We start from the raw sequence: 12,336 nt of genomic DNA, 5'->3' as shown, positions 1-12,336 counted from the left end.
ATCATGCAAGTTGGTCATGGTACATGTGAAGTGGGATAAAGATAAGTGAAAATTAAGATGGATGTATACTTTGCAATTGTCTGTTTTAACGTATTGATGTAGTGTGATTACAGATGATAAAATCTACGACGAAAAATATTATGAGCTAAATAATAATTAAAATTTATTCTTAAATAATAATTAGATAGTATTAAGATCATTTTTATTTAATTTTTTTTTTAAATTTATAAAAGGATGATAAGTAATCAGTACCTATTTTATTTCCCCCAAAAGGCCTCACGAGTTGGTCATGAGCTACCCAAAGATGAATCGGTTAATCATTTCTTCGAGACTGCTTTCCCAATTCAAGAAGGCAAAGTGGGAAAGTGCTTTTCCAATTCTAGCCAACCAAAGCATCTTGAATCTCAGGCCCGGCCCATTACCTTATCTCTGAGATATATCGCCTCGACTCGCAACCACCGGTTACGAATTATATATAATAAAAGAAATGAATTTATACAAGTTTTAAATAAATATATTTTATATAAATTTTTATAAAAAAATAGAACTCATTTTAAAAAATATAAAAAAACTCTTATTTTTTAATGAAATTTATTTATTTTTTATAAAAAATTTGCACTTGACTTGTCTATACGAAACTTATTCATATCATTCATTACTCTTGTATCAATCATTGAATCTGGTTTATCAACTTTAAATTAACATAATATTATATAATTATTATGTATATTATATAATGTATTTCTGAATTTTTTGAAAATGAATTCACTGAATTACTAAAAGCCCTCCAAACAAATCATTTTGCATTATACAATGGAGCCGACATTCTCTAAAGATGCAGCGTTTATTTTGATCTTTTTATAGATACAAGTTGTTAGAAGATAATTAATATACAATATTTAAGCGTGGAATTTTATGCTCAGAAAACAAAAAAACGTGGGTTTTCTTTTTCACGGAGAGACCGGCGAAAGCCAATCCTACAGAAGAAAAGAGTTTTCATTCATAATCAAATTGTCCACGCCGAAACCCTATAAATTTGGGTACAGGATAAAAACCCAGTTCCGGAAAAATAGTTTAGGATTTTGTATTGGGTTTGGAATTCGGAGCCCATTGGCGTAGTGGTAAGCCTTCTTCTGTCAAAAGTTCTGCCTATTATCATTGGATTTGTATAGTTTACATTTGGACACTGATCCGTGAGCGTTTGTATTTTGATAGGTTATAATCAGTTTGGATTCTGATCCGTGTTTGGATTTCATCTGAGATTTGCAAGTTCGACTTTGATATACACCGGAATTGTATGTTTTCCCGAAAGAATCACGTTGCTCTCTGAGACCGTATGGTTGGAAGTTTAGTGCAAACTGAGAAGTGGGTTTGATTTTTGGTATTCATTTCGTGGTGGATTCGTGCTTTTGGATGAAGAAATATTGTGAGTTCTAATTGTAATTTTGAGATTTAGCATTGAGAAGGAATTGCGGGTGTGAAACCTAAACTTGCGGGTGTTTTTGAATATATATTTAGGAGAAGAATACGGGTTTCGAAAATGTGATGCCATGCATTGGAGATTTTCGTGAATTGATGGACTTTTGGTGATGGGATTGATGAGTTGGTATTGAACTTGGAGTTGGTTGTGGCATTTTGGAATTCAGCATTGTTAGAAAATTTTGGTTTGTGAATGAGAGAGTTTTGTAAAGTAGACAGGAAATGAAACCTAAACTTGCGGGTCTGAAGGTACGATGACTGGAGCGTCATTGGGTTTACGTACGGGAAGTTATGGATCACTGCAACAGCAGATACAGAACGGTGTATTGCAGACTACTCAGGCACGCAAGCCTTCTAAGATGCTTCTTTCTAGTTCAAGGGAGAAAGAAAAGCTTCTCATATTTATTTGCAGATACGTTGGTCGAAGGAGAGTTGCAATGCTCCTATTGGTTGCCCTTGCTCTTTTGGTTTTTGTATTCGGTTCCTTTACAGTTAATAAAGGTTTGTGTTTCTATCCCATTTCTTTATCTTCTTGATTCGTAGTTGTTTATCATCCAGTTGTGGAATTATTGTCACCTATGATTATGCTTATGCATGGAAGCTTTACGAGATAGTTAGGAGGTACTATCATTTTTTTGTAAATTTAACTATTAGACAAATAATGACCTGATGGAGTTTACCTCTCTTCATTCCATAAATTAGTAGCTGAAGCGTATTTTTGAGGCACATTTGTGATTTCTTGGTCTCATTTAACTTTCGATTTGAGAATTTCATTGTGCTACTTAGTTATTTGTTTTGTTTGTTAGCTATTGTCCTTACTTATCAGTTTGGTTTTTAAATGATGATGCACCAGAATCCAACATCACTTTACATATTGGAAGCATGACTCCTTATTGGTCAAATTATCCTGTATCTTCCAATCCACCTGGAGTAGAAGATAATCTTGGGAGTAATAATTCTTCTGGACAGATCTCTTTGAGAGGAAATGACCAAAGTAGAGCTTCATCCCATCCTCCTCCTACTTCTGCTACAACAGCTACAAGTGTTACACGGTCTAACCCTCCATTGGGCCATCAGTGTGTAAATTTTGCATTTCCTCCTCCCCCACCAGTTCAGAGTAAAAGGATAGGACCACGCCGTAAGTTCAAGTTTTTTTTTCCCCTCTCAAATAGTATTATTAACGAATCTCATGCACCCAAATGCGTGTAATTTTGATATAAAACAATAGATATCAACTACTCACCACAATTAATATGTTCTGGGAAAATTCTGTTGAGTTCTTAATTATAAAATAAAATAAAAATTCTGTTGAGTTATTTGTTCCCTTTTCTTTTTCAGCATGTCCGGTATGTTACCTCCCCGTGGAGCGGGCTATAGCTAGTATGCCAAGCTCCCCATCAGAATCACCGGTGCTTCGTAATTTGACCTATGTCCATGATGGAGATTCTATTAAAACTGAAACTCATGGAGGCTCCGACTTTGGTGGATATCCTTCTCTAAAGCAGAGGAATGAGTCTTTTGATATAAAAGAGTCAATGGCAGTGCACTGTGGGTAGGTTTAGCTTTTGTTCCCATGGGTTGTTTTTGGTTAAATATTATCTTTGTTGTTTGCAGTTTTCTTGTCTATATTTTTTCAGCTAAATGCATCCCACATTTCTGTCCTTTTCTGCTGGTGCCCTTTTTATTTTTATTTTTTATATATCAGATTTGTTAAGGGAAGCAAACCTGGGCATCATAGTGGATTTAATATTGACGAAGCTGACCTTCTAGAGATGGAGCAGTTCCACGAGGTTATTGTTGCATCGGCCATATTTGGTACTGCTGAGCATAAGACTCTGTAATAACTAGCTTGAATCTCATACAATAATTTTTGGCTTCTTATGATTGCATCTTTTATAGGAAACTATGATATTATTCAGCAGCCCAAGAACATTAGTGAAGCGGCAATGAAAAATATTCCTTTTTATATGTTTATTGATGAAGAGACAGAAGCTTATATGAAGAATTCTAGTGTTTTGGACAGCAGTAAAAGGGTTGGATTATGGAGAATTATCGTCGTTCATGATATTCCATATCCTGATCCAAGACGTAATGGAAAGGTCTGTCTATTTTATATTTGAAGATTTGTTTCTTATGTTTGACTCTAAACCAAAATGTAGCTCAGATCTTCTTTTTCTTTTTTCTTTTTAATCATTTCTTGAAAGTTTTTAGCTTTCAGCAATCATCTAGGTTAGATTTTTTTCGGTTTCTCCTGTATGGAAGATAATATATCCTAACCGCATCTGCAGATGGGAAGTTGTGACATGACACTATTTAATTAATTCATTTCTTCTCTTTTCTTTTCTTTTTTTGGGTTGGGGGGGGTGGGGAGACAAAATTTCGTAGTCGTATACATGCTTATATGTTAGTTGCCTCTTTGCAATCAGTTATGGAGAAAGTTTGTGACGAAGAAACTTAACTATCCAGGTCGTTAGGTGTTGTTGACCTTGTATGTATTTTTGACAGGTTCCAAAGCTTCTACTGCACAGGATCTTCCCCAATGTACGGTATTCTGTATGGATTGATGGAAAGCTACAGCTTATTGTGGATCCATATCAAATTCTTGAGAGGTACATGCCTTCTTCTGTTTGTGTTAGCCTCTCATGCTCATGGTATGTGAGTGCCCAAAGTATTGTTATTACACAGATTAATCCTGTTTCTAAGCTATGATTTGCTGTGTGGCTAAGACATTATAGAGATTCAGAATTATAGAGTTAGCAACATATTTATCAGGTGTTAAGAATGTTCATTGACCAAAGTGGTGTTTTTGCACATTTACCTGTTTTCTAGCTTTATTTTGCTTCACCTTTTATAAGGTAAGATTATAATGGAATGTATTATAACTCAACGTCTTTTCTTATACCTTCTGCACATATCATTAATAATATCAACGAATGCAAGCAATTTGATTGCATGTATCCTTTAGATTCCCTGCTTTATTCTGTCTCAACTGTATTTTGAAGAGTCTGTGGTATTGATGTTCATGCATGGAAGGCAGGGACATGATTCTACGAGCTTCATAGGAATTAAATTCTAACCTCGATGTTTCAATTCCTAAAATATTGTTCAGGTTTTTGTGGCGCGAAAATGCTAATTTTGCCATCTCAAGACACTATAAGCGTTATGACGTTTTTGTAGAGGCTGAAGCTAATAAAGCTGCTGGGAAATACGACAATTTCTCTATTGACAACCAGATTGAGTTTTACAAAAGCGAGGGTCTAACACCATATTCTTTAGATAAGCTTCCTATAACTAGTGGTAGGTGCATTGCTTATGCATTCGTGTTGATATATAAATGTGTGTGTAATTATAGTGTTGGTATGTTACATTTCTATTTGCAGATGTTGGCCATTTGTGTTTTCCAATTGAATATTTTGTTTTATAAATGAGTTTCTGCAGATGTTCCTGAAGGTTGTGTCATCATAAAGGAGCACATTCCCATCACAGATCTATTTACCTGTCTATGGTTCAATGAAGTTGATCGTTTTACTCCCAGGGATCAGTTAAGCTTTTCCACAGTGAGGGACAAAATGATGTCAAAAGTTAGTTGGAGCATCAATATGTTTATGGATTGTGAGAGGCGTAACTTTGTGATACAGGTTAGTGTCCTCATATTTCCATATGAATGGGGGAAAAAGATACTTTGAACATCTATTGGATTATGAAAAAAGAGGCTGTACTTCTGGTGTATATTCTGAGTGTGAAAACTTCAATATACAGGCATACCACAAAGATTTGCTGGAGCACATGTCTCCACCAGTTGGTCGGATGATCCGTTCTCCACCTGCTTTTCCTGGTTATAATCCAATTGTAAGGCCTCCTATGAAGAGGAATGGTAGGCGAAGAGGAGATCGGAAATCTGGTCAAAAACATCATCGTAAAGTTGTTGCTGGTAGTAGAGACAACAATTCATTTTAGCTTCTTTTCTTTTTTTTTTTTTTTTGGGGGTGGGGGTGTGGTGATTAAAAATTTTCTTTCGTTCTTTCTTTCTTTATTCAAGTTCTACATCATGGGTTAGGAAGATGTTGTTAGATGCATGCAGTGTGGCCATAAGGATGAAAAATTTCTCTAAGTTTTGTTTCAAAGAATGTTGATAACTATCCATTTTTGTTGTAAATACCTTTACTGCAAATAAATTTCATACGGGCCACCTGCCATTTCCATATATCTTTCACGAGGCGGTGTTTACATGCAAGGTACATTCTTCCTTTTGGGTTTTCATTTTCATGTTACTGTGCTTGGCTGCTGTGCCTGTGGAGAATGCAAGACTTGTAATATCCAAGACTCTTATACTTTACTAGTGTCTATTTTCGTTCTAAATATCATATGCTCTTTACTCTTACTCCCTTATCTCTTTGAACATGGATATCTCAGACTTCTACCCATAAAAAAAACATGGATATCTGAGATTTCCATAATGTAAGCTGTTTATGTGTTCACGGCTTTTCTAAGTGGGGTAAAGAAAAGATGGTTCTAGCATGTCGAGGCTAAGGTAAACTTGCTGAAAGACCTGAATAGTTCTAACCTTGAAAAGTTTTCAGAAAATGCACTTGTTGGATGCATGCAGTAACAATTAGGTTTATTTCTGCTGTGATAATTGAAATTAGGGTGAAAAAAAGGCTGAATGTGCTTGTTTCTGGTCCTTGTCAGTAAGCCTGTGTTTATTAATTTTCTTTTTGTTTTGTTCTGACTGTCTTCTGTATTTCTCTCCCCCAGCTGCGCGGTCATATGTGTTGGTAAGCTGTAGATCATATCCTAGGGACTTTGCAGCTCTTTATGTGAAAATATGGATTTCTTTACCCATAGCAGAAATACGATGGGGCATCTGAGTTTCCACAACAATGTTTTAGCTCTACTCACAGCTTTGGATAGAGGACAGATAATCTATAGTGGGTATCTCTTGGTCACGTGCACCATCTGAATACCCCAAAGGCTCAAACACATAAAAATGCACTCTTTGTAGCCCTCATCTTCACGTACAAATACATGCACATACATACGGGAGGGTCCCCCAATTTGAAAAAAAAAACTATCCCATCATTGCTTTGCGTCTCCCAATTACAGATGAATGTTAAGGGATAAGCTCAACGCATGATTGTATTTTTTTCTTCCGCTTTCTTTGACGCGAGAACTGATTCATCATCAAGAGGATTAGCATATTTTGTTGACTGGGTTGCTTGCAATGCATGGAAATCATCTGTGCCATATGGCCGGTATCCTATGCAATGAGTCGGTCAAGCTGCAAAATTGGGGAGTTATATAGTCAAGCAGCGAAAGCAACGTTCCAGTCAGGATCAACCAGATGTCCTTGATCTAAGACATGAAAACAAGGTTTTGGTAGGAAAGCCATTTAAGAAACTTTAATACTGCTTAAAAATCACCAAAATGGTTTAATAATTATACTCATACTGTTAAGTTAACAAATGGCCCTACCATGATACCAAAAATCAAAAGATATGTTAAATAAACCGACGTTATGTAGACCCATGAATCTGTGACCCACAAATGTTCAATTGTTTCGCAGAAGAAGCTAGAAAGTGACCAGAAAAGCTTGGCATTTTCTGCATGCTCGGGGGGTGTGGTCGGGTGGAGAAGGAAGTAATATCTCTATGCCAAGGTATCTATCATCTACCTCCAATAGCCCAAAACCCCACTAATTAAAATTAAAAAAAAAAAAAAAAAAATCCTACAAAAATACTGATGTTGCTGACATAACACCTCGCGAATGCCCATCCAAACTGCAAATGTATACTCTTTCTCGTCATACACAAGAAAACTCCCATTTTGGATCCAAGGTTTTCTTTACACACACTCTCTCTCTCTCTCTCTCTCTCTCTCTCTCCGTGCGTGTTTAGATCTTTTATAGCTGGATCTTTTTTGTTTGTTTGTTTGTGTTAAGTATATAATATCCAGATTAGGGCTTATCGTAGGCTTTCCTGTTTCAGTACTGGTTCTTCCTCAAAGACACTGTCAAATTGACGGAAGATCTATGTATGCTTTTGATAAATGGGTTCGTCTGGGTTTTTAGATTTCAACAGTGAAACCTAAGATCGGATTCTGATCAATAGCTTACTCTCTTCTCCTAGAATTTTACAATGAGACTTTTGGGTAAGGGTTAATTTTTATCAATGATTGCGCCTTAATACACCAAAATATATCGTAGTTAAGTTTGGGGTTTGGGTTTTATCTGCTTTTATTTAATAGAATTTACAATGAGACTGTTGGGTAAGGGTTTGTTTTTATTAATGATTGCATCTTTCTATACCAAAATATATCATGATGGAGCGGGGGGTTTTGGGTTTCTCTGATTTTATTAAAGATTGTTAGTTTTCAGAAGGATTTTTGGCCGTTGCTTTCGAGCCCTTTCTGAACTAAGACTAGAGCTTAACTGAAGGAGAAGAAGATTCAATTCAATAGAATCATGGGGTCATTTGGATTTTTTCTTATATGTATTCTCCATTCGGTGATAGCTCTGACTTGTGGAGCTTTAATGATGTTTTACTCCAATGAGGCCTCTGTGTTTGGCCATGGTCCTGATATTGCAAGTAAGCTTCAAGGATCCACGCCCCATGATCAGTTATTGATTCGAACCTCAGATTCCTTCTCTGGTTTGCTTCTCTTTTCCATTGGGATGCTTCTATTCATGGTGGCTTTTGTCAAGGACAGAGAGTTCCAGAGTTTCTTTGCCAAGGGGTGTGTGCTTCTGCACATTTTCATGGCTGTTTGGAGAGTGTGCTTTGAGAGGAAGATTGAGGATCTCGCTCATGATTGGATGAGGCAGGTTGTTGGGGATATTGCATTGGGCCTTTCATGGGTGTTTTTTCTTGTTTACTCATGGAGGGAGAAGTATGATTAGTTTTGTAATGACTTTGTTAAGAGCAATCACCCTGTTGAATGGAGCTGCGATCTGCTTCTTCCTCTGGTTCTTCATTATATGCATTTCGGGACATAATTGAATGAGGTTGAGCTGGAACTTATTTGGGAACGGAGCACTGATTGAATTCAGGACAATATGTTGCCTTAAACCTTGTCTAGGGTCTGATTATGCTTGAAGTCCCAGAAAAGTGAATGGGTATCTGGCGCTGGCATGTTTGCTTAATAAGTTTCTTTTAGAAATGCTTTCGATTCTGTTCTGATTTGATCATGTATTTGTTTCCCTGTTGCTTCATGTAAGGAGGATCCTTGTAAAACTTTCCACATATATATCACGATGTACAAAACAATCAGAAAATGTTTTGATTCTGTTTACACTTCTGCAAAATTCCCACTTTGCCTTGAAACAAGATGCTATTTTCCTACCCCAAAAAGATCAAATATTAAAGCAGATTAGCAAATTCTTATTCCCACTTTGGGAATCATTCTGGTTGGCACTTGGCAGTCATTGACATGCAATGTGCAGTCTAGTCGGTAGAACTGTGCTGAGATTGAACAAATCCTCAAGAAAGACGATCTTGATTCTGGATCTTGATCCAGGGTAGGAGTTTTTGTCACTTTAATGCCCCAAATTTATTTAATTAATTGTGATGATTTTGCGACCAAATTGCTCAAAGTTGCAGTGTCATAAGTTTCTTTCATTTTCTGTCTCATACACATGGCCGTATCCTCATATGTTGTAGCCATTATTACTTAGCTTTTTTGGTGCTAGCCGGACACTTGTCTTTGCTGTACCATTTACAACGCCCGTTAGTATTAATTTTGAAAGGTACAAGAATACGTAGAGATTGGTGATTGAAGCTTTGTTGAGTATTCTGGAATTAATTAAAATGATAAGAAACACAGGTCTGCCAATGGGATCCACTTTAAATACTTCCTGTCCTCCTCCAGTCCCCCGTCTCATGTATAGAGCGACGTTATAAACGAGAGAAATACCGCTTGTTCCTTCCGTGAGAGTACAACTTTCTGATTTTGATAGAACACCACATGTCTTGTCCCCCATAGACAAATCAACCACTCCCTCAATGCTTTTTCTTTTGGGTGATGCTAGAGATATAAGGGGATGTCACGCACTAATGTGGCACAGTATTAGTTTGCCATGTGTCCATTGCGCCCCCTCCCCTCAGTAGCGCTCACCACCGCCACAACTCGTCGATGGCCACCACCAGCCGCCGTTCCCCCTCACCCGCTCTCCCTCTTTGCCTCGCTGCTCTTCCTTCCCATCTCACTTTCTCTTCTAGCTCGCAACCACAACCCGTTGCTGTTGTTGTCGCTGTTGCCCACAACCCATCACCAACAAACCGCTGCTCATCCCTTTGTCTCTCTCTCTTCCATTTCTCTTACTGACGAAGACCTATACAGGTCTCAGGTCGTTGTTACCCATTTTAGGTTGCTGTTACCCATCTCCCTCCACTCCTTCTCGGGTCGTCATTACCCATCTTCCCCCTCACCACCACCACAGCTCGTCGACGGCCACCACACTGGTCGTGCCCCTGCGTCTTCTACCCACCATGGGGATGGTAGTGCTAGGGGCACTGGGAGAGGGTACGGGCAGGCATGGGGAGGGAAGGAAAAAAAAAAAAAGATAAAACAAAATATAGGGGGCACATGGCATTAGTAGTGTGTCACATCAGTGTGTGATTCTTTGTGTGGGATAAATTTGTATCTATAGTGTTTCTCTTTTCTTTTTCTTACATTAATTACTATAACATTAAAAATTAATTATTTTACAAATAAAATTATGTAGAAAATATGATCTTTATAAATATAATTTTTTATACTAATATTTTGACAAATTAAAAATAAATTTCCAGAACAGTTCTCCGCTTAAGCGCTACTAGTCCAGCACACCAACGAATAATTCGTGGGTTTTCTTCGCACTCTTCAGCGGTCAGCTTTCCTTTCTTTTCTTTGCTCCCTTGAATGTATAAGCTAATAATAAAATGATGCTTGGCTGCATAGATTGTTGGTTTCTGATGCTCGTTTTATTTGTTTTGTTATTATTTTTTGTTTGCTTTGTGGTACTGTTTGATGTCTTTTCTGTTGGAATGATTGGGAAGTTTAATCGGATATTGCCCACCATCTATTTGATGATTAGCCCAGATGGGTTCATGACTCAATAGTTTTTGCATTTACCAAAGGCCTTGTTTAGCTAAACCAAGTTATTTGCGCTCTTAGAGTTTATTTTTCCGTGGGTAAACCATCACAAATTTGTTCTTCATAGACTTCCATTTTGTTTTCTGGAATTCAGTTTTTCCTGACTTTGTTTCACTGTATATTGGATTTGCTTTCTTCGGAACCTTTTTTCCTGTTTTCTTGAAAGGAAATTCTGGAACAACCGTAGAAAAAGATAATATATAATGGGCACATTTTTGCCATGTGAGTTTGCAAGGAACAAGAGAAAATGAGGATGCTGGGTGATAAATCTTAAAAGAAAATTTATAAGGGAAATTTTAATAACCGGAGATATCAACTTGCTAAGATTGTTTGGATGAGGAAAAAATACTAAGATATCTTTGCTTTTACTTTCTTTTCATGGTAGTCAACTTGATATGGAGAAACAAAATGAATTACGAGATGTACATGCTTCTGGACATCTATTTCATGTCTAATTGTTGCATTTCTTTTGTATAGCTTTTGCTCTGCTCTGAATTGTAGTTTTCACTTTTCAAATCTTGTTTTTTGGTTTCTTTTTCAGTATTCTATCTCTAAAGGTCTTGTCAAAATGGGTGAGCTATCCACAGTTAGTTCCTCCCCTGCTTTAGATTTGCCAGCTGCCCAGCAAAACCAAGGGTTAGCTATTAAAATTAGTCGAGAGTCCAAGCCAAAGAAAAATATATGCTGTGCTTGCCCTGATACTAGGAAGCTGAGAGATGAATGCATCGTAGAGCATGGGGAAGAAGCTTGTGTTAAATGGATTGAGGCTCATCGCAAGTGTCTTCATGCAGAGGGCTTCAATGTTTGAGATTGGTAGAGGTAGTTGAGTTGATTACATGATCGACGAAAACAAGGTCAAAGCTCAAACTATTCATTTAGGATCACACATATCATATGATATTCAGAATTTCAGAATAAAGCCAGGACAGGCAGCTTCTTTTTACTGTTAGGTTCATCATAATCTTGTTACTTGTATGATCTTGATACAAAGCGAAAGCAGCCAAAACACATTGAGAAGTGACGATCTATTACATTTTGCATTTGCCTTTGTTAATTTTATCTATGTATTAGTGGATTTTGATGTCATTTCTTTTGACTTGGTATCCCTAAATCATGATTTTGTTCCTCTCCCACCCTTCTATTTTATAATTATTTTAATTTTTCGGGCTGCTGTCTACTGCATGCCGGATTGCTTATCTAATAATTAAATTTGAAAGAACATGATAATTGCCTGCATGCAAGGCCTCCCATAAAAATATAATTTGATCAGTAATCATTCATATTTTGGATATTTTTAGGGAACCTATCGATTTAGTATTTAGTTATGAGGAAGCTGTCTTCTTTTTATTTGCTTAGCATTAGGATGGGTTTATTGCAACTGCACAAGGCCAGGCGGTAGTAGCTTTTGAAGTAGCTAGCTATTTCCTCCATGCTATTAATTTTTAGCTTTGTCTGGCCATCGATGTTTTGTCAAGGTTTAGAAATTCTAACCGGACTTCCTGCAATTGGGGTTGTCAAGTCATGATGATCATGAGGCACGGGACCCATGTAATTACCAAGTTCTATCTTTGATTTCTCAATTTTTTGTTCGACTGATCTTGTATATTCATAGTGTATTGTCTATTTTACTCTTATGCCTCTTGGCATATAATATATTCTGTATGCGGGAAAGTTTAGGTTGTTCCTTTAAGACATGTTTGCTAGCTCTCCAGTTTTGGGAGTAACAGA

At 37.0% G+C, this 12,336-nt stretch overlaps 3 protein-coding genes across 4 annotated transcripts; all 3 read left to right on the top strand.

Moving 5' to 3' along the window:
* Positions 1-882: 882 nt before the first annotated feature.
* LOC122282596 (probable hexosyltransferase MUCI70) lies at positions 883-5,843 on the top strand. Its single transcript, XM_043094535.1, has 10 exons — positions 883-1,121; positions 1,216-1,980; positions 2,333-2,617; positions 2,818-3,031; positions 3,185-3,294; positions 3,379-3,578; positions 3,985-4,088; positions 4,589-4,776; positions 4,918-5,117; positions 5,239-5,843. The coding sequence occupies exons 2-10, from the start codon at positions 1,734-1,736 to the stop codon at positions 5,434-5,436; spliced, it is 1,746 nt and encodes a 581-aa protein (XP_042950469.1). The 5' UTR covers positions 883-1,121; positions 1,216-1,733; the 3' UTR covers positions 5,437-5,843.
* Positions 5,844-7,147: 1,304 nt separating this feature from the next.
* On the top strand, positions 7,148-11,719 carry LOC122282597 (cytochrome c oxidase copper chaperone 2-like). Of its 2 annotated transcripts, none has more exons than XM_043094537.1 (2): positions 7,148-7,313; positions 11,150-11,719. In XM_043094537.1, exons 1-2 carry the CDS (start codon positions 7,263-7,265, stop codon positions 11,414-11,416), a joined length of 318 nt encoding a protein of 105 aa, XP_042950471.1. In that variant the 5' UTR covers positions 7,148-7,262; the 3' UTR covers positions 11,417-11,719. The 2 variants fall into 2 exon arrangements, with proteins under 2 accessions (XP_042950471.1, XP_042950470.1); XM_043094536.1 differs by lacking the exon at positions 7,148-7,313 and adding an exon at positions 8,919-9,820.
* On the top strand, positions 7,283-8,779 carry LOC122282598. Its single transcript, XM_043094538.1, has one exon. It carries the CDS (start codon positions 7,940-7,942, stop codon positions 8,372-8,374), a length of 435 nt encoding a protein of 144 aa, XP_042950472.1. The 5' UTR covers positions 7,283-7,939; the 3' UTR covers positions 8,375-8,779.
* Positions 11,720-12,336: the final 617 nt, after the last annotated feature.

The sequence above is a fragment of the Carya illinoinensis genome, chromosome 11 (assembly GCF_018687715.1).
Source record: "Carya illinoinensis cultivar Pawnee chromosome 11, C.illinoinensisPawnee_v1, whole genome shotgun sequence".
NCBI lineage: Eukaryota > Viridiplantae > Streptophyta > Magnoliopsida > Fagales > Juglandaceae > Carya > Carya illinoinensis.
Note: the sequence above shows the minus strand (reverse complement) of the source record. Positions and strands in the feature narration are given on the sequence as shown.

Coding starts and splice junctions, on each gene's coding strand:
- LOC122282596 (XM_043094535.1), top strand. CDS start 1,734: ATGACTGGAGCGTCATTGGGTTTACGTACGGGAAGTTATGGATCACTG. Junction 4,089..4,588: donor CCATATCAAATTCTTGAGAG/GTACATGCCTTC, acceptor AATATTGTTCAG/GTTTTTGTGGCGCGAAAATG. Junction 4,777..4,917: donor TAAGCTTCCTATAACTAGTG/GTAGGTGCATTG, acceptor GAGTTTCTGCAG/ATGTTCCTGAAGGTTGTGTC.
- LOC122282597 (XM_043094536.1), top strand. CDS start 9,551: ATGTGTCCATTGCGCCCCCTCCCCTCAGTAGCGCTCACCACCGCCACA. Junction 9,821..11,149: donor AAGACCTATACAGGTCTCAG/GTCGTTGTTACC, acceptor TTTCTTTTTCAG/TATTCTATCTCTAAAGGTCT.
- LOC122282598 (XM_043094538.1), top strand. CDS start 7,940: ATGGGGTCATTTGGATTTTTTCTTATATGTATTCTCCATTCGGTGATA.